Below are 27220 nucleotides of genomic sequence, written 5' to 3'. Positions count from 1 at the left end.
CTCCGTAGCGTCGCGACTCGGCCACGCCCTTGGCCGCATTTCTGCCCCCACCGTTCGCTGCGCGACCAATCGCGAGTCAGCAGCCAACGAGGGCGGAGAAAAATTGCCTCCAGTGTTTCCAAACAACTCCGTTCAACTTCTGCATAGTGAGACGTTACGGAAAACTGTACCTTCTGTTTCGGGAGATCATTTTATTTGTGTTTGGTGGACTATGTAATCCTTTGCGGTCGAATGACGCCATACAAGCCGCATCATACTCTTACTTATTAGGTCGAATTCGCGTTTGAGGCGGCAAAAATATTTTCGGTATGTATGTCAGTATTGAATATATTGTCTGTACAACTTTTTATGAAACTGACATTGTAGTAATACTAACAAACATTTGCAAGCCAGCGCACACCACAAATTAGATTGGCCATTATTTTTCCGCTTGCCTTCTCACATTAATTGGATGCAGTATTCGGTGTCAGTGCATGCAGCGCAATCAAAAACAAAAACTAAACCATATTATTACTCTCTAAAATCATAAAATAACTTCAACACAATATTTCTTACTTAATATTTTTCCTTAACTTTTTAGCACGTTATCTCGTTTTATACAAAAAACATAGTCGACCCAGCGAGAAATATAGTTGAAATAGTTCTCGACCGCAGAAGGTTAAAATGTGAAGGAAATGCTCGTAGACAATTGTTGCTTCGGTTTTATTAAATGAGTGTGTACAGCTTCCCACAAATGTAGAATCCATGGAGCTTTGAAAGATTTGCGAGCCTAACTAATCGCAAATGATCAAGTTTATCCGGGAAAGATAGGATCAAAAGGTGCACGTTTCTAAAAATACGCGGATGCGATACCGAAGATATTTTGCACTGGATTGGCTCACGAGATTAAGAAAGTGTTTGTCAATCATTTTTCTCGCGGTTTACGCAACGGTGCAGGGTATTAGATAGCGTTTTCACAGTCCAGCGATTTACGAGCGTCGACGTATCGTGGCACAAGTGGATCTCCTTGACTGATTGCCTAAGCATTAAGTAACTTTACCGTGTCCATAGTCGAAATAGGAGAAGCTACGTACGGTGAATTCCCGATATAAGTCCCTTGCGCGGTTCTGGCGAGGGACATTTAGACGAAATCCGTGGTTCTCGCCGAACGTTGCATTTGAAATGCACGGTGCACGCTGGAAATGTAAATGACCTCTCGTCTATATGTCCAAAACCCGGGACATACAGTGTGTTCAACGAACTCTGACCACTTGGATATCTTGGTTATTTCAAACAATACGAGAAAATGTTACCTACAGAAGTTGTAGGGTTTAAGGAACTACATAATATGGTATAAATTATATTCTTTCAAGAGGAGGTGTAGAGAAGATATAGAGGTTACCTTTGTTTTTTTAAATGGAATGTCCAATTTTTATGCTCGATTTCGATAGATTGGCGTATTCTGAGTATAAAAGTACTAAAATGTATTTGTCCTAGAACTTACCGTTGCTGAAATATTTGACTGTTTTTATGCAGAATGTTCGAAATGTCGGCCATCTGCAGCGATGCAATGTTGTAGTCTTTGAACTGTTGCGTCTCTTACACGTCTTATTGTTGGAGCGTCTATTGTAGCACACGCTGTGATAATTCGTTGCTTACACAATATTTTTCAATGTTCCCCACAAGAAAAAATTTAGGGCTGTTAAATCTGGACTTCGTGCTGGCCAGCAAATATTGCCACCGCGTCCTATCCATTGATTTGGGAATATTTCATTAAGTGTACTTCTCACCCTTCGAGCATAGTGTGCTGGACATCCATCGTGCTGATACCACATTGTCTGACGAAGGCTTAATGGCACGTTTTCTAATAAATTTGGCAATGTATTTCTTAAGAACGTATCATATTTTTGACCAGTGAAAGTGCCGTCAATGAAACAAGGCCCAATTATTTGTTGCCCTATGATTCCACATCACACATTAATGGACCAGTTTCTTTGATGATCAATTTCTCGTTGGCACTGAGGATTTTGTACTGACCAATAATGCGTGTTATGTAAATTAACACGTCCAGTGCTGGTAAAAGTAGCATCATCGGTAAATAGTATTAAAGAGAAAAAAAGTGGATTGATTTGTAGCTGCTCTTGAGCCCATCCACAAAATCTAACACGATCTACATAATCCATGTCGTTTAATTTCTGGTGAAGGCTAATGTGGTACGGATGATATTTGTGAGAATTCGTGATGCACTACTTTTGCTGACTTCAGATTCGCGCTGAATCTGGCGTACACTGATGTGAGGATTATGATGTACCATTGCAACAACATTAATTTCATTATATTCATCACTACATACAGGCTTTTCACAATTCATCTTACGAACAGCGAGACTTCCTTTAATTTTTTACACAATCTATTAAAAATCTTGTGTGAAGGGCATACGCGGTTTGGATATCTTTTACCGTACAAATTTCGAGCCACAATTTCGTTTCTATTACTTTCGCTGTAAATTAGAAGCATCTCTAATTGTTCTTCGAATGAAAATTTCATATTGACTATCTTATGTTTACTAACTGACAAACTGACTGACACTGAGAGACGTCGAAAGCCTACCAATATTTACAGCTGACGTAGTGAGCATGTACTTGAATACGTCCCATAATGAAAGTAATAGAATGAAAACAGTCAAATATCTCAACAACGGTAAGTTTTAGGACAAATACACTTTCATACTTTTATACTCAAAATACGCCAATCTATCGAAATCGAGTATAAAAAATTGGACATTCGCGAGAACATTCTCCACTTGCGAGAATATCATTTATACCATATTATGTAGTTTCTTAAACCCTACGACATCTGTACGTAACATTTCCTTGTATTGTTTGAAATAACCAAGATATTCAAGTAGACAGAGTTGTGTAGACGGATAGAGACAAGAAGGCTGAGAAAGTGTCTTTCAAAGGTTTCATTTTAGTCCGAAAAATGCCACGAATATGTTGGTGAAAGTCCCATAAAAAAGTAATGATAATCAAAGAAGTTTTGTTATTGGATTAGTAGCTCAAGTAGATCTTGACCTGCGCGGGGTATAGTCCGCGTTGGTGTGGGTAGTTCCAGGAACCTTCAAACGCGAGGCTCGTAGGGACTTATATCGGGAATTCACTGTATTTCGCGGATGACGTTCGCTATAGAAGACAATGAAGAGAGAGAGAGAGAGAGAGAGAGAGAGAGAGAGAGAGGGAGAGAGAGAGAAAGAGTGGGCTGATTAAAAGAACAATGAAGGAATTCCCGGTCCGATTGCTCACGTTTTTTCCCGTTCTGCTTGAATTTTAGATGGCGGGCCAGCGTTTACAAGCTGGTCTGGATAGACCTGGCCCTGTTCCTCGTGATCTACTACTCGTTGTCGAGCATCTACCGGCTGCTACTCGACGAGGAGCAGAAGAAGACCTTCGAGGCGGTGGTGGCCTACTGCAACGAGTACAGCGACCTGATACCGCTGTCGTTCGTCCTTGGTTTCTACGTTAGCATCGTCATGACCAGATGGTGGAATCAATACATGATGATACCGTGGCCGGATTCGATCGCGGTCTTCGTGTCAGCAACTATTCACGGGAACGACGAGAGAGGTCGATTGATGCGTCGGACTATCGTCAGGTACTGGTCGATAACGCTATCAATAGTCGCAACAATCGCTCGGTCAGCGTTCTACTTATTCCTACGCTCCTGTATACTGCAATAGCGCGGCTGCAATTCCCAGAAATACAGTCCTGGTCCCATTGTTTGCGCAGTACTACTCTACAAAATTGCAGTGGCAGTATACTTTCACCGAAAAGATTGATCAACTTTGAACGGCTGCAGCTTCGTCAAAAAAAAAAAAAAAATCGTAGGGTAGTCTAATCTTCGCTCATTTCAAAGGACGAAGCCTCTATTTTGACGACCCTGTATCGATTTTTTCGTACACCTCTTTTCATTGAAACACAGAAACACTATGTGCGACACTATTCCAATAAATTGGAAGATAATGTCACTGAAAAGATGGCAATCTTTGAACTTCTGCAGCTTCGTGAAAAAAGATCGTAGGGTAGTCTAACTCGGCCCATTTTAAAGAGCAAAGCCTCTATTTTGACGGCCCTAAATTGATTTTTTCAAAAATCCTGTTACATCAAATTTTTCCTGTTACATCGATTTTTTCAAAAATCCTGTTACATCAAATGCGAACGCACTAACAGCAACTCTATCCCACAAGATTAGAACATACTGACGTTTTTACCGAAAGGTAAATGTCGGTATCTTTGAGCCACAACAAATTCGTGAAAACAATTCGTAAGATAGTCTAACTTGGCTCATTTCAAAGACCAAAGACTCCTCTTTTGGACCCTGCAATTGATTTCCATCAGAGACTTCTGTAAATTAAAAAATGGAGCGAAGAAAAACCTAAGTCGAAAAATTCCCCAAAGTTTCAAAAATGTTGTACCAAACATTTTGTAATGTAATTAATCTTGAATCGAATGAAGGATAATTTTGCTTAGTTCTTAACACGCAGGCCGCAGAATTTCAAAGAATCCTGCAGCTGTGAGAAGCCCTACCGCGCAATATTCCAACTTTCAATTATATCAATCACTGAAAAACCAGCGCAGTGTCATCACGGTAACTCCAGCCAGTTTAACAAAGCAGAAACATCGAGGTCTCCGTAAAAACGCGCAATCTATCGACCAGCAGTCGCTAGCAAACATCCTTGAGCACCGCAAGATAAGTCGTAGACTGTTCGGCGTCGAGCATAAAGCGCGAAGAAATCCCGACTGTCGCGTCGTGTACTCTAGCTAATGGATCGAATCGAACGCGGACTCGGAACGCGTGCGAGCTTCTCCCACGAAGGACTCGTGTCTCGATCCTCGGATCTCTGTTCGCAGGTACGTGTGCGTGTGTTTGACGATGGTGCTGGCGATGGTTTCGCCTCGCGTGAAAAAACGTTTCCCGACGTTGGATCACTTCGTGGACGCCGGTCTGCTGCTGGAGAACGAGGTGGCGATCTTCCAGACCCTGAACGATAAATTCCCGAAGCCGAGCAAGCACTGGCTGCCGATCGTCTGGGCATCGAGCATCGTGACTCGCGCGAGGAAGGAGGGCCGGATCCGCGACGATTTCGCCGTCAAGACGTTGATAGACGAGCTGAACAAGTTTCGCGGTCTCTGCGGCAGCCTGATGCACTACGATACTATCAGCGTGCCGTTGGTTTACACTCAGGTAGGCGCGTCCACCTTGAACCGCAAGCCGATTCATTTTATACGCGATTTTCTCCATCCTTCGCGTCTCGCCGTGGTTTCACGCGCAGCCGAGCAACAATTCAAAAGTGCATGCAATTGTATATGCACAGCACGCGAACGTCTCATGTTCCCTCTGTAGTATCACGTCATTTATAAAAGTCGATTCGATTCTCGGTATACACTGATTTCTCTATATATGTCGCCAAGGCCGGGATGATAAACGTCGCGGAATTATCCCCACTACGGGAGGCCTCGGACGCCGAGGAGTGTAAACATAACACGGCTCGGACGTATGTTCACTGTAAATGGAATATTGAGTTAACACTAGGTTTACGGAGCACTAAAACTGACTATTTTACATTTCCTTATAAAAATAACATGAATATATCTATCAAAATCTGTAGCCATTTTTTAAAATAATATATACCTAGAGAAATCGATTTGTTAAATAATTCCTCATGGATCCATGCTTGCAATCTCAATATTCGTGAATTAAAAATATTAGAATCCGTCATTTTGACGGGTCCCGTAAATCTAGTGTTAAAGAGAAAAATATTCAGTTTTAATATTAGGTTCACGGGACGCGTTATCGAGATTGTAAAGGTGCATCCACGTGGAATTATTCAAAATTTCTTTGGAGAATAGTCACTTTTAGCGAAACAATTTTGGCCCGTTCTTTTCCCATAAATCTTTATCGAGATGGAAGCTGCAGATTCTCTATGCAGATGTTGCATGCAGGTGGTGACGTTGGCAGTGTACACGTACTTTCTGACGAGCGTGATGGGCCGGCAATGGGTGCAGACTTCGTCCACGTCGAACATCGATCTCTACTTCCCAGTGTTCACCACACTGCAGTTCTTCTTCTACATGGGTTGGCTCAAGGTCGCCGAGACTCTGATCAATCCGTTCGGCGAGGACGACGACGACTTCGAAGTCAACTGGATCATCGACAGGAATCTGCAAGTGAGTCGTTTTCCCTCGGTGTCGTATTCAGGCGAGTCGTTTTCCTCTGGTATCGAATTCGTTGAAGTAACAATGAGTCTGTCCTCCGGCGTCCAATCAACCCCGAAATATAAATCATTTCTGCGAGTATTTTGAGCAGAATTTTTTTGAAAATCACAAAAAGTTCCCACAGAAACTCTCTATTAACCCTTTTGCACTCGAGTGGCGCCATATAAAAATGTCTATGTCATGTAAAATATTTTTTTCATTATCAACCCTTTGCAGTCGACTGTCCCCTTTGAGGCACCACCAAACAATGCTATGATTAATAAACGGTCCGAGTGTAAAGGTTTGATAGTTGAGGAGAAGCGTTGCGTTTCGTTTTTTCTTTTCTTTGATTCACGAAAAAATCGGTTTTATTCGGGGAAAGGTGAGCTACCTCATCGTCGACGAGATGCACCACGAGCATCCGGAGTTGATCCGCGATCAGTATTGGGACGAGATCTTCCCCACCGAGCTTCCGTACACGGCGGAGGCTCAGGCACTCCGCGAGGATCATCCGCAGCCTTCGACGGCCGGAATTCAATTGCCTCCTGCTCAACCATCCTCGGTCAGGATCGACGAAATGGTGGCGGACGATGCCGCGTCTGGCATCCACTTCACGGCGACTGGAAAAATGTCAAGGTTGGTACCGGGAACACCGCCGCCATTTGCTCATGCGATGCGCTCTCAGTTTCTTTCAAGTTCTGTCGTTTTTATTGTTTCGCTGGCTAGAGCGTTTTCCGTTCCTCTCGCTCGTTTATGTGTGCCTCGGCTGTTCCATTAACTCCTTGTGCTATAGTATCGAGTCAGACTCGCGATGAAGACCTCGAATAGAATTTTCTATATATGTATATTATTAATTCTCTTTAAATTGAAATTAAATTCTATTTTAGTCAATATTCAACCATTAGGGAACACGTGGTTAGACAATAGATATAAATTTTCTATTTCTCCTAGTAGATTATAGTTAAACTCCTAGTAGTTAAACCGAACCCCATCTTTGTTGTACCGTAGGATGCATTTCGAATTCGAGCTGAAGATTAGTCGAATTAACCCTTTCACCACGAGTTTTCACGTATCGTAGAATTCAAGCCTAGAAATGCTCAAATTAACCCTTTCGTTACAAGCCTTCATGTATCAAGAGAGTTTATTCTTTGAGCTCGAATTCAAGCTTAGGAAAGTTGAAATGATTTCTTTGGTTACTAGCTGTTGTGCACCGTAGTTTGTTCTTCGATCATGAAGAGCTCGAGTAGAACGTATTCTTTGAGCATGAATTCAAGCCTACAATAGTGTTCAAGCTAACCCTTCAGTCATTACCTTTCTTGTGTCACAGAATTCATTTTTCAACATTAACCCTTGTGCTATAATATCGAGTCAGACTCGCGATGAAGACCACGAACAGAATTTTCTAAATACGTATACTTAATTCTAACTGTTGAGCACCGTAGAATTTGCTCTTCGATCTCGAAGAGCTCGAGTAGAACGTATTCTTTGAGCATGAATTCAAGCCTGGAATAGTGTTCAAGCTAACCCTTCAGGCATTACCTTTCGCGTGTCAGAGAATTAATTTTTCAACATTAACCCTTGTGCTATAATATCGAGTCGGACTCGCGATGAAGACCTCGAACAGAATTTTCCAAATACGTATACTTAATTCTAGCTGTTGAGCACCGTAGAATTTGTTCTTCGATCATGAAGAGCTCGAGTAGAACGTATTCTTTGAGCATGAATTCAAGCCTGGAATAGTGTTCAAGCTAACCCTTCAGTCATTACCTTTCTTGTGTCACAGAATTCATTTTTCAACATTAACCCTTGTGCTATAATATCGAGTCGGACTCGCGATGAAGACCTCGAACAGAATTTTCCAAATACGTATACTTAATTCTAACTGTTGAGCACCGTAGAATTTGCTCTTCGATCTCGAAGAGCTCGAGTAGAACGTACTCTTTGAGCATGAATTCAAGCCTGGAATAGTGTTCAAGCTAACCCTTCAGTCATTACCTTTCGTGTGTCAAAGAATTCATTTTTCAAGCTTGAATTCAAGAACGTTCAAACATGTCCATGGGAAATCATCGATTTTTCCGGGATCAATCGGTAACGGTGTTGCGATCAAACCTTTCTGCAATGCAGTGGACTAGCGTAGAAAAATTGATGCGAATTAAAACCAATTAGAAAGATAAAAACAAGGCTTCTCTTTCTGCGCCAGTGTAACGCATCGCGGAAAGGTGAATAATTCATACCGTAGTTAGAGCATCGATACTGCAGTTTAGAGAGAACTTGTTGCACCTAGTCCGGAATGAAAATGATAGAACTTGTCAGAGTGATGTCTGAACCGTGATCGTAGCTTCATGTCCGCTTACTAAATTTTTTGTTCCGGCGCATACGCTTCGATCGCTTACCCAGGAGCTGTACGGAGACCGGCAAGATCGCGAGGTAATACATGTCCGCTTACGCATGCGTGTTTCTCTGCATGCTTCCGGAACAAGTGTGCAGGTTGGTTTTAGGAATAATCACGATGGAACAACAATCGTATGTTCGTTCACAGGAGCGCCAGTCGAGTGAGCAATCGGGATCGCACGTTGAGCGGCGGTTCGACGCCCAGCAATATAGGCGGATCTCTGACGAGAGTGAACAGCGTGACCAGCGTGCTGAAGAGGTTGTTCAGCAAGGAGGACAGACCAGACGGCGGCGTGTTCAGCGGCACCAAAACTCCGGCTGCGTCCAGCTCCACTGCATCCTTGCAGAATCGCGCCGTCGGTAGGTCCATTACTTTGCAACAAGATCATAGTTCCCCGATGAACTTCCCAGAGAACTTCTCAACGAGCTCTCCGCCTAGTTAAAACTGCAATTTGCAAGAATCAAAACTTCGTCCTCCAGTCGTCAAACTTTCTTCGTTCTCGATGAAACTCTCAAATATTCAGAAGACGCCTGCTTTTCGCCACCTTTGGACATTTCAAGTGGTCTCTCTAATGCGAACGGAATTTTTTCAAAGAAAGACACCGAGTACGGTGAATTCTCGATATATGTCAACAAGTAGTGGGGATAATTCCGCGACGTTTATCGTCTGTTGGCGACATGTATAGAGAAATCACTGTATAGCAATTCCGTGTTTGGTACACTTGTTTCCCAGAACCCGAGATTTTAGGATCGGAAAACTATGATTCAGGTGTCCGGTTTTTGAAATGTTCGTCGACTAAGACTCGTTTGGATGTGTTTTGCGACAGTTGGGGGAGGCTCGATGAGGATAGGAGTGATCAAAGAGGAGGCTGACGAGCAGAGCACGATGACGTCGATGAAGTCCGAGAAGAGGCCTCACGTGCAGAGCATATTCTCACCTGGACCACCGCCTCCCAGTGCTCCGATGACCGTGCCCGGCACCGAACATTCCAGAAACGGGGAGATATTCGCTTGCAGCGCACCCGTCACCGGCTTAGCGAGCAGCGGCGGAGATACTCACGAAGGCAGCGTTGACATAAGGTACGCGGCAAGATCAAGGCTAATAGCCACGCGAACGTGTGGTTACCTGCTCGTCGCATTTGCATATTAAATCGCTTCCCCGAACGACTTTCTTCGAAGAGGCGCGCATCTTGTCTCGTTTCTGCCAATTAAAATCTCCCGTTTCGCGTTGGTCGATCGACAATGACCGAACCAGAAAAACATTACCGACCCTACTATGTTCTTTGGTTAACACGTTCACTGCCGTGGTGGTCACCGGTGACCGGCCGCCGTTGACTTGCCTTAACGTAATTGTCATAACTAGACTGTGGACCTTTATGCATTTATGAAAATTTTCAAAAAATGTTACAACATAAAATTCGATTTTTATTTGTCTTGGATCTGCAGAGGCTGTTCCCGTGAAAAATAGGATTTTATTTCATTCGATTTTCTGAAAAATTGGAAATTGCATAAACATCCGCAGTGTAGTCATAACTAGACGGCGGACAAATTAGGAGAAGTTAAGCCTCAGCTTATTAAGATTATTAAAAGAAGAAAGAAACAGACGCAAGCAATTTCTCTTCTGCTGAAAGATCCGCAATCTAGTCATAACATTAATCGATGTATTTGTTCTAATACGAATTGAATTGTAGTGTAAGGTGCAAACTCGATTATCAAGTAACTGATAATAATTGTTAATAACTCTGATCGTTTGTAGGGACGAAATATCCAACATTTCTAAGCAACCCTCGAAATTCACGCGGCAGTCGACGTGTTAAATCACGCGTTTGGAGCAGCAATTAGGAAGCGATGGAGACGAGGAGAAAGAAGATGGGGAAAATTAGATTTGTTAGAGTCCAGACATAAGTAGCTTAAAAGCGATCTACAAAAGTCCCCGCTGTCGCTGAGCACAGTAATTTAGAATCTCCTGTCCAGAGACTTTCGAGATGATCCCCCAGGAGTGAAATTGGTCAAATTCCAGGAATCAAAGGACAACGCAATCGGCACGATCCAGCGTGACATACGACCCGACTTTGAGTTATCCTGGCAGCGTGATAGTCGACGATCTGATCAGCACGCAGAGCTCGTCCTCCGCCAGCCTAAATTCGGACGACGAGTTCACGAAGCTGCAGACGGAGAAGGAGAAGCAGAAGAGAGAAAACATGCTGAGGAGGCTGGCTAGGAGCACCAGCGGACAGACGAATCTACTGGGAGGACAGTCGAGGAGCGCACCGGATACGGAAGAGCTGTTGCTGGCGGAAATGGCGACGACCTCGCGACAGTCGATGGCTGCCAGCGATCGGGAAGACAAGATCGACAGCGATCGGCTCTAGCAAACCTGCCGGTGGTTCTTCTTCGAGGCCTAACTGCCTTCTGGAAATGATTCGATGCGGGAACGTCTCCGAGTGACGACTCCTTAACGAAACTTTGGTGGGACGTGGTTCTTGAAAAAATATTCGACGCGTACAGTGACTCGTGTAACGTTAATCAATATTCACTTTGAAAACTGTAATAAGACTGTGGTTGGTCGTCTCTTGTACAGCTTCTTTTCATCTGAACCTGTGATGAAGATGTGCACAATTCATTGCGTATAGACTCGTGTCAGTTATATCCATGCTGAAAATATCATCGACCAATCTGAGCTGCACACGTGATTGAAAATCATGAAGATCAGATCTAGAACGAAAACGGAGATCTTCAATCGTTTGTAGCTCATAGCAAGCTTCCACGATTTCGATGACACTTTCATATGTTGTATGTAACTTTAACCAATCTATGAAAACTGTACAAAGTAATCTGTTCTCCCCGCCATTCTGGAAAAGTTATCACTGAACTGCGGACTTTCATGCAAATTATTTTCAGGGATTTTCTAAATAATTGTAAAGAGTTGAAAGCGATACAGACAGTATTTTTATATTCCTAAAATATTTTTACTGTTCTGCACTCGGCCTAATTATTTTTATCACAAATGCATGAAATCCGCAGTCTAGTTATCGGAATTGAAATGTGTCGACGTCTTCTGTAAAACGGTGGCCTTAGATCTTCACGGTGTAACAAAATTTTCGAGTTCGCCTCTTTTCAATACGAAAAATGTCCGACCAAAAACACGCGTCGGACATTTTTGCAAGATCCACATCTTACCAGAGTTTCGTCAAGATTCGGGGACGCGATTCCCTCGTGCAGGGCCCGAGAGAACTCCGGTGACATTTATCAAGCAGACTACCGACCGTTCGCGCGGTCGAGCGAAAGTATAATGATTCTTCACGACCGTCGAGAGTCGGAACGGACGATTGTTAGTGTACATACGAACTTTTTACTCGATAAGCATCGGACGCATGCATGAACCAAAAGCAGAGGAAAATCGACGACGGTCGATAACGGACGAAGCTTGCGGGAAAAGCTTCGAAACATTCCGTCGACGGGAACGATTTCTGCTTTCGCTTCTTGGAAATTGTGGATCGAGAACGCGGCGACCGTGGACGGCGATCGTTCGTTTGCCACCAGATTTTTACACGCATAGTCTTTTATACACGTCGGTAGAGAGCGTCGTCCTCGAGGTCCGAGGTTTCTCGAGCAAGTGTTACGGAAACTGTTACGTTGTTGAAAGATCGAGTTCCCGTGTTAATGTGATCGTCGCTGAAGCTGTAGACTTTGTACATACCGGTATACCTATCACACGAAACTCTACGTATCTTTTATGACAATAATTGCGCGAACATTGTCATCGAAACGTCGGTTCGCGTGAAGTTTATTTACATCGACGCGAACGATCGTCGAGCATAACGATCTCCAGGCTGCGGGTCTTGAGAGGAGAACGACTCGGTGAAACGTGAAACGATTGTATATTATTTTAAGCGAGAAAGATAGCAGTTTGTACCAGGCTGTTGCAGACAATGTTCTGCCGCGAGGTCCGCAGGCTAGAAATTCGAATCGAAGCTTACATTAGGGACCTACGATCGGGCTTATACTCGATCGGTGTAGAAAATGAGGGGAACTTGAGGATTAGCGTACAACTACTCGTAATAGCAGTAGGATTATTCTGACGCGTCCTATTCGCCGGAAGGATTGCGCGCGAGCGAGAACTGCGATCGCTGGAAAGTATATATGTAAAGTGCCTGCCTCGTGCCTATCTCTGACCAGCTGGAAAACGGCACTCGACGTTGTGTACTTCTTTCTCCCCATTTTTCTACAGCAACGCGTTTCCGTGCACCGCACATTCCAAAAAATCGTCGAAGGATCTACTGACAAAGTCGATAAAACGATCGCACATTCGCAGGATAACGTCGACTCGAGTCTTTCGAGAGAGTCTAGATTTGACGCGGTCTTGCGACGCTGATTCTCGATATCGAGAAAAATGAACGGAGATCGCGAGGATTCCGAAACGATCTATGCTCGATGGAGTGCCGTATCGCGTTAACATTAATCGGTACTCGTCCATTGTATTCGCGCGATACGCGAACGGTTCGCTTTTCGTTTCGGGATTACATTCCAGGGCGTGAATGGATCCTATGGTGCTCGTGGTTCAGCGATTCGTTCAACAGTATTATAGTAGCGAAACGCTTGTTCGGAATGTCGCAGAAAAATGTTGATTTCGTCTAAATAAACGAAAGTTTGGATTCAACAAGTCCTGGTGCACTTGAAAGGAGACGCGCGCGAAAGTGTCTGGACAAGCCGCAGCGACAAAACAAGAAAAAACAGTTTTCTAAAAGACAAATCATTTTGTTTGTCGCTGGTCTTAGTTGTTACCAGCTTTGCGGCTTGTTCCCGCGCTTTCGTGAGCATTGTTTATTACGCCTTGCATTCCTGTCCTGAGATAAACATTGTTTTAACTGCATGTAACAGAATGATAAAAACACGAGGTTCTGTCGTGTCCTGAGATAAACCTTGTTTCAACAGTATGTAACAGAATATAAAAACGCGAGGTAAATAAAATAATAAAAGTACGAGGAAACAGATATAGAATGAAGTTAATCAAAACTGAACGGTATCATTTGTTGTGGGATAATCTCTTCAACACGCGGCTATTCACGTCATGAATCGGCAATATTTTTAATTTATTCCAGCTCGCTCTAAAGTGATTAGTAGACAGCGAATTTTATTCGTTTATGACAAAAGTTTAATTTAAAAGCATACAAATGTTATGTTCAATCTATTAAACATATTCAGAAAGAAAATAAATTTCCATTTCACTCCGGTTTATTGCAATTCAGGCAGAATATTTTTATTTAGCATAAAGATCAACTGCCTAGTGATTATAGATCAAAGTAATTATTCTTAAGAATTGTTTCTCCTAATCTATTTGGAAAACATAATTAGATCCAACATTAACAGCCGCGGTAGAGTATACAGTCAAACCTGTTTTTGTGCGGTCCTTCCCTATGCGATTTTTTTTTATGCGATTTATTTTGTGTAATAATACTCTTGTAACGTTCTCATCACAAGAAGATGCGCGTTTTGGACTACGACGAGTAGTATTGAATTATGTGCATTTTGAAAATTTCTCCATGTTTAAAATGAGAAATTCAATTTTCTTTAAATGTTTCCATGTGTAATTTAATTATTTATTTCGTTTGGAAAGCACTTTCTCGCTATTTCGTAAATCTTTGACATATTTTCCAAGTGAGCCTTTTTTTATGCGGCCACTCCCCATCGCATAAAAAATTTTCTTTAATATGTTTTAAAAAATTATTTGCTATAGCTATTTATGAAGTTTCTTAATATTTTTTTTTGTGCGGTTTCTTTTATGCGGTCCCTATCTACCGCTCAAAAACAGGTTTGACTGTATTTTCGTACTGAAAACTCAAAAATTTCTGAATCTTTTCACCCGTATGCAGGGTGTTAAAAAAAAGCATTCAATATTTATATGGTATATAGGATACACTGTACTGAGTAAAAAAGCCTTAGTAAACATAGGTTGAAAGGTCAACCGTTTCTGAGATATAGACATTTTTGTTTGCTGACATCATGATTCCTTTACTACTGGAATTTTGATATTTATAGAAAATTTTCCACTTGTCATGATTTTCCGCTACAGAACTGACTGATTCCGGATGAAATCTACTATCGACACTTGAATGAGGACATTCAGAACGCAGTTTGTAAACACTAAAGTAAGCATCATAATAAAAGCAGTAAGTTGATCATAATGCTAGCAAACAATAATGTTCACATCTCAGAAACGGTTCACCTTTTGACATATGTTTACTGAGGCTTTTTTTTACTCAGCACAGTGTGTTCTATATACCATTTAAAGAGCCGTTTATATAGTAAGTGGCCTAAGTCCATTTGTCACTTATTTTTTGTTGCCCGTAATTACGTGTACAACTTCAAGTTAGTACTAAAAAATGACTTAAAACTAAAACTACCGACAGTTGAGACGTAGCTATCTCTACCAAAACCAGTCAAAATGACTGGTCTTTAAAAAATACGTAATAGTAGAATATTTTTATATTTATTGATTTATTATTATCTTACAAAAGGAACTGCATGTTCTGAGATCATAAAAACTATATAATAACAACTATATTAATAACAATAAGTACAATAATGAAGAATATTTAGTACCAAAATCTTTGGTAACAAGAATATTAAAATAAATTTCCATTGGTAAATATAAGAAGTATAATATAATAATATAATAATATAATAATATAATAATAATAATAAACGTAATAGAATAAATAAAATACAAATATAACTTAAATTATTAGGTACAAAAATTATCATTCGTCACAGTTCTTACAAACGTAAAGTTTCTTCTGGGTGCATTTTCCACATACATATTGTTTACAAAGATTGCAAATGGTGGTAGTCTTATTATTATTACAGTACCCTATCCGACACCATTTGCGTGAATAAGGTGACTTCTTTGACGTACTTTGGATCTCAGATGCTCTTTGTGCTATCCGTGATTTTTCATAGTCAGCGGCAAGTTCATTTGCTAATTGAAACATAAAATCTTTTCTGGATATCTGCTCATCTGTGGTTTCCTTATATAAAATCCAGGCATTTATGCCAGCTAAATCTAAAATATTAAAAAAAATCTTCAAGTGACCATCTTCTTCATCCCGACTTCACGCTATATTTTTTTGCCATTTGGTCTACTATATCTACCCCAAATTTTGTTTTATTATAAATTTCGACCGTTTCAGGTAGGCCCTTTTCGCTTTTTCCAATTTTGATGGTTTTATGTTTCGAGCTCAGGATAAAAACTTTCTTCTTCGGCTTACTTTTATAAATTGTGAGTGTAATCTCATTTGATCGATACAGCAGCGACGAAAAGAGAGCCATGGTATTCTTCTTCGTTTTACAAATTTTTGCGAGTTCTCCTTTGTTCCCGCGTATTGTGCCAACCAGTGTGGTTCTTTTGGCTAATAATTTATATGCCAGCGACAAGCTTGTAAAAAAATGGTCGGTTGTTATGGTCCTTCCCTTCATACTATACGGTTCAATAAGTTCCCACCAGTCAAATTGACTGGTACCGGTATAAGTAGCCATGATAAAAAATTACTTTTATTTTAAATGAATAAAACAAAATTAAAGTTTATTATATTATTCCTTTAGCTATCCCTGCAAAAGTCATTACATCATTGCGGAGAAAAAATATAACATCAAGTAGGAATTTTAAAATAAAGTGGTCACAAACCAGTCATCTTGACTGGTGTGGTAGTTCCAGTGTTAGCCCTTTGCACTCGGCGCTATTTTTATTCTAAAACTAAATTTTTCTTCCGTCTTGGAATATTTTAATTTTATTCATACGAAACTGATCCGATTTCCACATATAATATTTCAATGTTTAGTGATCTATTAAATACAAATTTTGTAATGTAACAAATATTTTGTAATATTTGTTGCAATTTCTTTGAAACAATGCCACAATAATTTCTAGTGGTGCTTCAGAGTCACCACTCGACTGCAAACGGTTAACAGCGGTAAGAATCGCCGATTTGAATGTTCCCGCGGCGCGGATCGGGTTCGCGAGTCGATCGGCAGAGGTCGGGCGAGTTCAGTCGAGCGCTCGGAGTGGGAGTGTGTTCGTGCGCGGTCGGCACCGGTCGTCGCGTCTCGAGGTTGTTCGCGAGGGCTCGGCTGGCAGGGCAGGCGTCGACGTCTCTCGTGGTGGGGGTAGTCGTCAGTGGGTAGCCGTCGGCGAGAGGTGGCGGTGGTTTTGTACGGTGAAGAAAAGAGGGGTTAAGTGAGCCGTGCCGGGCCGTAGAAGCGAGCTAGCGGTGGCGCGGCCCGTGCTCGTGCCATAGGGCCTCTGCCAGACAGTAGTGTGTTCGTTTACAAGATGGCAGACGGTCCGTCCGCGGAAGACGCGGCCACCGACCTCGGGGACGGTGATTCCCGTTTAACCCGGAACCGACACAAACGTCAGGAGGTACAGTCGGCGACAACGTCCCCGAGCACGGGTCAGGACACCGCGAGACGCAACCACGAAGACGCTCCGTCGCTCGAGAGTCATCCTCATCATCACCGTCAGCATCAGCCGCAGCCTCAACCTCATCAGCACCGACCTCCCCGTCGTAATTGTCACGCGTACGCTCCTCGTCGTCACCCGACCAACAACAACAACAACAACAACAACATCAACAACAATCATTATCATCGTTGCGAGTCGAGCACCAACGAGAACGGGGAGCATGACGAGGCGGTGTTGTTGGACGTGAGCGGCCAGCGCGTTAGTAAAATCGAGAGTGTTCAACTGACTTGTGCGGATACGACGACGTCGACGTCAACGACGCGGGTTCTGCAGTTTGTATCACCGATGCGTGACGATTACGAGGTAGACGCGGCGGAGGAAGAGGACGAGGACGAGGACGAAGATGACGACGACGACGACGACGACTACGACTACGACGACGACAATGACGAAGAGGAGGAGGAGGAGGAGGACGAAGATAGATCGTTGGACGGGTTGGACAGTGTTTCGAAGAAGTGTCGCGCGAGTGTTCGTGTCGAGAAGAAGATCGCAACGGTGACAACTACGAAGAAGAAGAGCATCGAGGAGATTTGTAACAGTAACGGGAATCACAACAATAAGAAGAACGGTGGTGCCGAGGGTGGCGGCGGCGGTGGTTTGTCGCGCGTTGACAATGCCGCCGCCTCCTCTTCGGCCGTCGGTCGACGCTCGAGGCCAGCCGTGTTCCTCGAGACGAATCGTCGCACCGACGACGAGGACGAGGACGACGGTGACAACGACAACGACGACGATTCCGAGGACTCGGACAGGAAGCTGTCCCGCCTCGCCGCCAGAAAAGAGAACAACAAGAAGACGACCGGCAAACAACAGCAGGAAATCGTCGTGGCCGACAACAACAACGGTGGTGGTGGTGGTTGGGTGCGCGCCGATCACGAAGAGCTGGACGCCGCTCGTAGCACGGACGGGATCGCTAGTGATGCTAGTGGTGATGGTGGTGGTAGTAGTGGTAGTAGTGATGGTGCTGCTGCTGCTGCCGCTGTTTCTGCTTGTTCTGGTGCAGCGGCTGGTGGTGTTACAGCGAACGGCATGGCCGCCAGGCATCATCAGGGCAGCCCTTTCAAGGGACAGGTTAGGACCGCCGAGGACACCCTGGTCGGGCCCTGCGGCAAGAAACGGTGCGCCGATCGATACGACAGCTCCGAGAGTTCCGACAGGTGAGTGAGAACGATGTATACCGTATGTATATCTATGCGCGATACGATGCGATATGTGCATGCTTCCCAACGTAACCTATGTGTGGACGTGCATACGGTTCTGGACGTGTTCCGCGGCGGTTCGTGGAACGCCTGAAGGAGCCCGGACACGGACCAGGACCAAGAGGCGGAACAGGACTGATGATGGAGACTCGGGCCGCGGTGCCGCTAGCTCCACTAGGGCTCCGATCCGCGAACTATTACCACGTTTCAACTTCTAGGCTCTAGAACACTCTATCTCGTGGTCTGGTCAATTATCTCGTACTCGATCCGAATCATTTTTCCTACAGTACGTATCTTGTCGCATTAGGCTGGAAAGCTCGACGGGAATGTTTGTACATTGCTACCCACCTTCGGTGGATGATAATAATTGTATAATACCATAAGAAGATGTAAGAGTTGAATCTAGAGACGAGAGCCGGATTTAATTCTTTAATCATTTGAACTCTTTCAAAATAGTATAGGAGGGTGGTCTGAAAAGTTTCCGACCTAACAAAGATATAAGGCATTTTTTCCTCAAAATTATTTTTATTTCTCTACATAGTCAACTTGTAAGTCTATACACTTCTTCCAGCGATGCTCCCATCTCTCCAGCCCGTCTAAATAGTACTTGCCATCTTTCTCTGCAAAATAGCTATTTACAAAGGTGATGGCTTCCTCATTTGATGAAAATCTCTGTCCTCCGAGTGCAACTTTTAACTTGGGGAACAAAAAGAAGTCGCTTGGAGCTAGATCTGGTGAGTAAGGTGGGCGATCAAGCAGTTCAAACCGTAATTCGTGGATTTTTGCCATGGCAATCGTTGAGGTGTCAGACGGCGCATTGTCTTGGTGGAACAAGATTTTTTTTTTTCTGCAAACATGGCCGTTTTTCCGCAATTTCTGCCTTCAGCCTGTCAAGTAATGATCCGTAGTATGCTCCTGTAATGGTTTTCCCTTTTTGAAGATAATCAATAAAGATAACTCCACGAATGTCCCAGAAAACAGTCGCCATCACTTTCCCAGCCGAAGGAACAGCCTATGCCTTTTTTGGCGCCGATTCTCCATAAGCAGTCCACTGTTTTGACTGCATTTTTGATTCGGGAGTGTAACGGTGTATCCAAGTTTCATCAACTTTAATTAGCCGGCGCCAAAACTCTGATTTATTGCGCCTAAATTGCGCCAAAAGAGCGATCGAAATGTTCATTCGAACACGTTTCTGATCCAACGTGAGCGAACGCGGCACCCAACGCGCAGACAGCTTTCGCATGCCTAAATCTTCATTCAATATGTGACAAACACGTTCTTTGGATATATTCATGGCCTCTTCTATCTCTCTAACTTTAATTCGACGGTTGTCTAGCACCATTTGGTGAATTTTAGCGATGTTATCGTCACTGGTTGCAGTTTTTGGGCGTCCCGAGCGTTCATCGTCACCCAAGGTGGTACGGCCATTTTTTAATTCAGCTGCCCAAAATTTCATGGTGGTAAATGATGGTGCAGAGTTCCCGTATACAGCGCCTAACTCTTCTTTGATTTGCGTAGGCGTATTGCCTTTAAAAAGTAAATATTTAATCACAGCTCGATACTCGAGTTTTTCCATTTTCACAAAAACACTCGCAGCAACTTACTCAAACGACTGTTGAACAATAGCTGAGCGTCCGAAATGGTTGAAATTTTGGTGAATACCTGTCAAAGCATGCACAAACACGCTCCAGTATTTTTGTCGACGAATACTGCCATCTTCATGTTGAGGTCGGAAACTTTTCAGACCACCCTCGTATCGTTGTTCCTCAAGTATTTTAACTTGTCTTCTGCTTTAACACGTTCACTGCCTTGTCACCCATATATGGGTGACGGAATTATTCGTCCAGGTTTTAAAGTGAATTTTTATGTTAATATATTCATTGCACCAAATTTGATTGGAATCTGTAAAATGCAAGAAAGTTGGAGGACTAAATATCATACATTTAATTTTTTTCAATTTTTATTTCATTAAATAACGTGCTTTAAGTTTATGCAATTTTTGAGGTCTCCAGTTTGGCAGTCAAGGTGTTAATAGGATTCTAAATAAAGATTAGACTGTAGGAGTATCTTCAGCGTGCAGCAGTTTGAATATTTTACTTTTGGAGCACCAGCCTTGACCCCCACCAGTACCAAGAACAACACCTTGGACAATTGGGTCGAGTTTAAGATGCTTGTGTGAGAACCGACGCAATAGGTGTTGGAACCGTGTCTGTTACTGCTTGCGTTGTGTCTAGTTCATATTGGATTAGAAATACTTGTAGTCAGGGAGAATCCATTATAGAAAATCTTTACAACATAGAAAGAAAGAGGTAGAATCCTCTGCTCCGTTTGAAGTTCAGAAAATCATCGAAACAACATGCTCACCTCTTCCTTTTAACGCAATCTGAAATTCTGCGTGACGAGGACAAGCCTAAAATATGCAACCAGTTTTGTTTACACGAGCTGTTCCGTTCTCGAAGAAATCGAATTCGAAAACTGGCGAGACACACGTGCTAGACGAACAGTCTGTCTGATCATGACTCACCGTTTTCACTTCTCGCGTGTACTAATGCATGCGCGTTCGACGCACTTTCGAACCCGATTTTCTCGAAAACGAACACTTCTATAGAAAAACCTAATTCTACATGTTTAACTCAGTTTTCCACATAGAATCACCTATCGATCCGTGCGCACTGTATGAACAGTCTGTATTTGTACATATCCTTGATAAAATACACGCTTACCTGTGCCGTTTCACTGGTTACAAAAAAAAAAAAAAAAAAAAATAATAAAAATGGTCGCATTTCAGTGGAACGGTATAATTGTCCTGGTTGTTTTTGAGAAAGGATTGGAGCCTTGTTCTCGCGAGCCCGGTTTTGTCGCCGATGCATTTCGGCCGGTCTCGTCGGGAGGAGCCACCTGTGTCGAACGGGGACGAAATTGATTGCCACCGTTCGGGATTTTTGGGAAAACGAGGAGAGGAGCCTTGAGATTTTTCGAGGCGAGCGAGACACGCGACGGAGCATCGTAATTAGCGCGAAGGAAGGCGCGTTCGACGCAGGCCAGGGGTCGTTGTACCGCGATTACGAGACCGGCAACCGTGGCTGCGTTCGATCTGTGTGCGCGGCGTGTTTATAGGTTCGTAGATGCTGCCAACTCGCTCCGTTTCCCTTCAGCCCCCTCTCCCTTTCTCTCTTTTCCTCCCTTTCTCTCACTCTCCCTCTGTCTCGCTTCGCCTCCTCTTTCACGTGACCCTCTCTCTCCCCCCTCTCCCCCCTCTCCCTCTCTCTCCCTCTCTCTCCCTCTCTCTCCCTCTCTCCGTCTCTCCTCGTTCCCTTCGTCTGGCCCTCGCCCTACGCGAACTTATCACGCTAGACCCAGCATTCGTTCCTCGAACCTTCTCTGTAGCCTTTTATTTACAGTCTATTACTCTAAACCCCTTGCACTGCAGCATCGTTTCGACCTCGTCGTAGAAAGTTGCATACACAGAGTTTGCTAAACGTGCTCTTCACTTCATCTAAATCAAAATATCTGTTTAGGTTCAGGGACCCAATTACTGTAGCACCAAATACTGTGCGTATATTAATTATTAGACTGCGGATCTTTATGCAAAATAAAAATAGCTTGCGTCAACTGCGAGGCACAAGAACGAAACAGGAATTTGTTTTTCTCTTTAATAGTTTTAATAAGAAGTATGCAATGTATGAATAGTCTTAAATTCTATTAATCTTCCTACCGTTTGAAACGTCACCCACACATTTTTATCATAAATGCATAAAATCCGCAGTCTGGTAATTAGACTTGTTCGTAAAGCATGATGAATATTAAGGAAGAGATACTACATTTTTTCATTAAAATTAGTTAAGAGTATATATCTCTTTTTCAATATTCATTATGCTGTAAAAATAAGTGTAATTAATATAGCCTCAGTAATTGGTACCCCCAGAGTAATGGGGACCCTTACCCTAGTTGTTATCGATGTGTAACTATAAATTGTGTTTCTCCGGTAGGAAATTAGCAACCAGTTTAGATCCAATCAGTGCACCGAGTAAATAGAAAGTGCTCGTTCGATCTTCCTCACCCGCGATCGACACAGTCCAATGGAAAAGGATTCCTCGCACGTTTCGGAAATCATGTTCTAGAACTTGGCAACGTGTTCGCGCATGGCTCGCCTTCTGCACTCGCTCCAAACAGTACTGTACGCGTGACAAACATGCTCGTCGATGCCGATTTTCTCGAAAACGGTACAACAGGTGTAGACTCTCGCGTGTCGAACGCATTAAAATGTGCTGGGAAGGGCGCGAGGTACACGTTAGAGCTGTTATTGAACTTGCCTCGAGCGACTTTGAATATTCTCTGTGTACACACGCCCCGCTAAACAGGACTCCGCTAACGCGTCTGTTTATTGTTTGCCGTTTCTACTTAACGCAACGCTTCGTGCCAGCTTTCCCTGAACGTATCCACAACAAATTTCGCCTTGGACCACGGTTTACCAACCCTTTTTTGTTCCTTAACGAGATCCATCTGTTTGGTGCCCCTTCTACTAAATCATCTTCAGCATTGATGGAAATAGTCTGAATGTATTTCTTGTTTTAGATTTACCAATTCAAACATCTATAGAAAAGAGAAGAAATAAAGTGGCTACAAATTGAAATTTCTTCTCAATCTCACTATTAGCTTCCCTAGGGAAACCTTTCTATTTTGTGCCTCTTCTGCTAAATAATCCATCCATTGTTCTCCATCATAAAAATAGTCTAAATGCAATTGCTCTTGCAATTATTGGATTTATCAATTCTAAACATCTACAGGAAATAAAAGAAATAAACTGACTACAAATTGAAATCTCTTCTCAGTCCCAACCCTATTAGCTTTCTTAAGGAAACCTTTTTATTCTGTGCCTCTCTACTAAATAATCCATCCAGCCCTCTCCATCATAAAAATTCGTAGAAATAGTTTAAATGCAATTGCTCTTGCAATTATTGGATTTATCAGTTCTAAACATCTACAGGAAATAAAAGAAATAAACTGACTACAAATTGAAATCTCTTCTCAGTCCCAACCCTATTAGCTTTCTTAAGGAAACCTTTTTATTCTGTGCCTCTCAACTAAATAATCCATCCAGCCCTCTCCATCATAAAAATTCGTAGAAATATTTTAAATACAATTGCTCTTGCAATTATTGAATTTATCAATTCTAAACATCTACAGGAAATAAAAGAAATAAACTGACTACAAATTGAAATCTCTTCTCAGTCCCAACCCTATTAGCTTTCTTAAGGAAACCTTTGTATTCTGTGCCTCTCAACTAAATAATCCATCCAGCCCTCTCCATCATAAAAATTCGTAGAAATAGTTTAAATGCAATTGCTCTTGCAATTATTGGATGTATCGATTCTAAACATCTACAGAAAATAAAAGAAATAAATTAACTAAAAATTGAATTTTTTCCCTCGGTGCTCGGGTTGGTTGCTCCAGAAAATTTGGATCAATTGTGTTCACAAAGCTAGCGATGATCCACGAGCATGCTCGTAGGCGTGATTTGTTAACGAGGCTCGACAGCCACAAAGAAGGTAAAATCTCGAGCAAACATCGGATGTTTAGCCTCGTCGCCTGGGAAGTGAACACAGTGTGGATGTTCTTCGTACGATAGCGAGCGATATCTCGAAAGTTCAGCGTGTCGGCGAATGGCGGTCGACCTCGGGAGTCGATACGCTTTGTTACGGATTACTTTTGTTTACATTCACAGTAGCGGCGAGAGATCTCGCAGTCCAAGCCGCGATCCTTGCGACCGTGAATCCAGATTTCTTATCGATTTCTCTTGTTCGCCGTGATTTTTCTCCGGGTTTTTCCTACGTAACCGGAGACACTGGTCGTTAGTCGTTGATCAGTCGACCGTGCACGTAATCATGCGAACGATTATCGCCCTGTTACGCTCGCTCGGAAAGATCGCGACGATATTAGGACCACTAAAAGGGAATACTCTCGAAGAAGTTGTAATACGATTAAAAAATTAATTTTTCACACTGGGAGTTTTGTTGTACCTTCCCTGTAATGATGTTTAACACGTTAAGTGCCGAAAATCATTCCCAGAGATTCTCACAAGATCAGTGTAATTTAATTAATCAAACCGATACTGGGAATTTAAAATGTATTATAGGGGATGCTGTGTTAACCCTTCTGAATTCTAAAGATCCTAATAAAATTTGGTTTATCGGGATATGTCGCAACAAAAATGCATTTCTAAACCTAGTCAAAAATTACGTGTTAACAGACACGTTAAAACACAATTTCTGCAAATCTCTGTTCAGCCATTTTCTCGTTAAAAATCTAAGAACGTTTCATTTGAGGCACACGCCGCAGAGACGGAGGGTCACCGGAAGTTTTATCAAACGATTTTGTAGCCTCCTGGATCGAACAGGTGAGCGTCAGGTTGTAGTCCTCGCACCTTTCCAACTTTTCCCTGGGACGAACGCGGTCAGGCCCGATGCAAAGGAGGCTCGCAATAAAAGTTTAGTACCCTAACGGTTCTCGTCTGTGGTACACTAAACCCAAGCCGTTTCCTAGGAGGAACGTCACCCGCTAACCGCATTATGGTTCTTTGCCGCGCTTCTCGGCGACCGGTACACGTTCGCCGAACCGGTCGCCTAACTTCCGTTCGCCACCTGCCATCCCGAAGGCGTTCCGAGCTTTCTGTATTTTGTCTAGCTGCTCCCCACCATCGGGGCTTGCGTGCTCGCGAACAGGAAGTGGGCAGGGGCACCGGTCCCGGGGCACGATTTATATCGAAATGTAATTAGATCGAGCTCGAGGGGAGCCTGGACCCGGTCCCGGAACACTTGCAGTCGCCGTTCGAAACCGGACTTGTTCCCTTTCTTCCCTGCGTCTCGAATGTCCCGCGATTTCATTGCTTTCTTCCTCTTTCTCCCCTTTTTAGTCGCCTGCGCTCCCTCCGCCGGTTCTTTATGCGCCTTGGTCTCTTGTCAATCGCTTTATTAACAAGTGCAGCTCCTCAGCCAACTCGTTTTATTAATATTCGTTACACGCAACAAGAGCACGAACGTTTGCACTGGCCTTGTACACGATTGAATTTCATATCGTCTAGAAAAATCGAGGATCGCCATTAGAAACTCCAAAAATCGGTACGAATGACTTTTTTCCGCAAATATACGTTACACGTATTTTTGTAAACCATACGTGATTTTATATGTTTGCTCTCGAGTCAATGTATTTCTAATTTATACAGTGAATTCCCGATATATGTGAACACATTGTTGTCATGTTGACACTCGTGACTCCTCACGGAGTATAGCCCGCGGTAGTGGGGATAGTTCTGCGATGTTTATCATCCAGGCCCCGGCGACATATACAGAGAAATCACGGTATCAATTTCTAGTCTAACTTTTACTTTGATCATTTGAACTTTGATTTTTCCAATCGATGTTTCTCCGAGGAAACGACACTAGTTTTTCAGTTATTGGAGTGCTATATTTTCCATTCTCTGTATCGTCACAAAAAAAAAAAACTAATTCCTCGTCGGGGAAGCTGTTACTCGCGAGAGACAGCGAGCGTTTTGCTCTCGTTGGATAACGATTATGCGATTACCGGGCAATAAGCCAGCGACACGTGTTTTCCGAGCTGTTTATCGAGCTATGCATTTTTATAACGTAACTGTCCGCGAATACATTGATCGCAGACAGGGATCAAACGAGCTCACGGTTTTCCTCTTCCTTTATCTCGATCTATTTTCCCGATGCTATAATACGTTTTCATTGTTTCCCGCGGTTGACACACGAACAACGGGGACTCGGTGAATAATCATAACTGTCCCCGAGGCAGAGCGAGTGCGCGCCGCCTCGGAATCAGCTGATTATTCAACGTCTGCGAGAGTGATTAATGTCGGATCGTTCCGCGGCAAGCAGTGCCGTTTTTTCCTCCTTTCGATCGGCGTTTTTGCCCGTGAAGGATTACAGTCGCTCGCGGGAAGATTGCGATAAAGAAGGTCAGTCGCGCGTTCCTCGATTGCTCTATCCTTCGTCGTTTCTTTTTGCCGCAACCTTGTTTACCCGAGTCTTTCTCATTTTCACGGGCACAATCGATTTCGAGTCTCGTTCCGGCGAATTAAACTTCTTAGAACGTTCGCTCGTTCGTAAAAATCCGACTCCGACTTCTTTGCGCTTCCACTTGCGACGAGAAATATTCGGTAACGACACTTGCTTCATATTCGGACTCGACTTGCTTCATATTCGAGACAATACTGATTCTCGAATAGTCGAACCATTCTCTGTTAACACTTCGATCGCCAAACTAGAAACCCCAAAAATTCCATACAATCAAAGCAAGTTATTTAATGAAATAAAAATTGAAAAAAATTGAATGTATCGTACCGAGTAGTCTTATTCGTAACTAATCCAGTTTGGTACAATGAATATATCAACGTAAAAATTCATTTTAAAACCTGCATAAGTAATTCCGTCACCCAAATATGGGTGACGTGGCATTCAACGCGTTGAAAATTCTCTCGCACGTAGAACGATAAATAACCTGCAAAATAAAAATTCTTCGCCTCGTTTGCAACGTAATCGTTCCTCTCTTAATAGTTCTAAATTTTTTCAAATATTTTCACTGTAAAATCCGCGGTGTAATGATAAAACGAGCCACAACGCTGGTCAGTCGCGATTTCCCAAATTCTTGACATACACTCGATGTGCAAAAATTACTTTTGCGTACTGTTGATCGTTTGAAGTGGAGATCGAACGATTGTGGAAATCTGGACTCACCGGGTTTTCGCAGCACGGTGTCCGAATTGAAACACAGCGGTCCAGGAATCGTTTTCGGTCTCGATCGCCGAGAAGGCAGCAGAGAACGGTGCTCGTGTAATTTACAAGGCACTCGAAACGCAGCGC

General features: G+C 43.0%; 2 protein-coding genes and 1 long non-coding RNA gene across 8 annotated transcripts in view; all 3 read left to right on the top strand.

The window, feature by feature from the left end:
- The window catches only part of LOC143352404 (bestrophin-4), a 30687-nt gene extending 17385 nt beyond the window's left edge, over nucleotides 1–13302 (top strand). For 2 of the 5 annotated variants that reach the window (XM_076784854.1, XM_076784855.1), the window contains exons 4-11: nucleotides 3310–3630; nucleotides 4887–5220; nucleotides 5979–6203; nucleotides 6613–6866; nucleotides 8628–8657; nucleotides 8770–8981; nucleotides 9449–9701; nucleotides 10642–13302. In XM_076784854.1, the coding sequence (XP_076640969.1) occupies nucleotides 3310–3630; nucleotides 4887–5220; nucleotides 5979–6203; nucleotides 6613–6866; nucleotides 8628–8657; nucleotides 8770–8981; nucleotides 9449–9701; nucleotides 10642–10993 (1981 nt within the window). In that variant the 3' untranslated portion in view covers nucleotides 10994–13302. Of the gene's footprint in view, nucleotides 1–3309; nucleotides 3631–4886; nucleotides 5221–5978; nucleotides 6204–6612; nucleotides 6867–8627; nucleotides 8658–8769; nucleotides 8982–9448; nucleotides 9702–10377 lie in introns of all 5 variants that reach the window. The other 3 variants (XR_013081922.1, XM_076784857.1, XM_076784856.1) reach the window with 3 other exon arrangements.
- A 3476-nt stretch (nucleotides 13303–16778) lies between these two features.
- The window catches only part of Jing (AE binding protein 2 jing), a 240112-nt gene continuing 229670 nt past the window's right edge, over nucleotides 16779–27220 (top strand). For both annotated transcript variants that reach the window (XM_076784876.1, XM_076784874.1), the window contains exon 1: nucleotides 16779–18296. In XM_076784876.1, coding sequence (XP_076640991.1) covers nucleotides 16951–18296 — 1346 coding nt within the window. In that variant the 5' untranslated portion in view covers nucleotides 16779–16950. The remainder of the gene's footprint in view (nucleotides 18297–27220) is intronic.
- LOC143352416 (uncharacterized) lies at nucleotides 20273–22974 on the top strand. The gene is made up of 2 exons (XR_013081930.1): nucleotides 20273–21455; nucleotides 22328–22974. It is a non-coding gene; the product is annotated as an uncharacterized LOC143352416 (long non-coding RNA).

Source organism: Halictus rubicundus, chromosome 3, assembly GCF_050948215.1.
Source record: "Halictus rubicundus isolate RS-2024b chromosome 3, iyHalRubi1_principal, whole genome shotgun sequence".
Lineage (NCBI taxonomy): Eukaryota > Metazoa > Arthropoda > Insecta > Hymenoptera > Halictidae > Halictus > Halictus rubicundus.
Note: the sequence above shows the minus strand (reverse complement) of the source record. Positions and strands in the feature narration are given on the sequence as shown.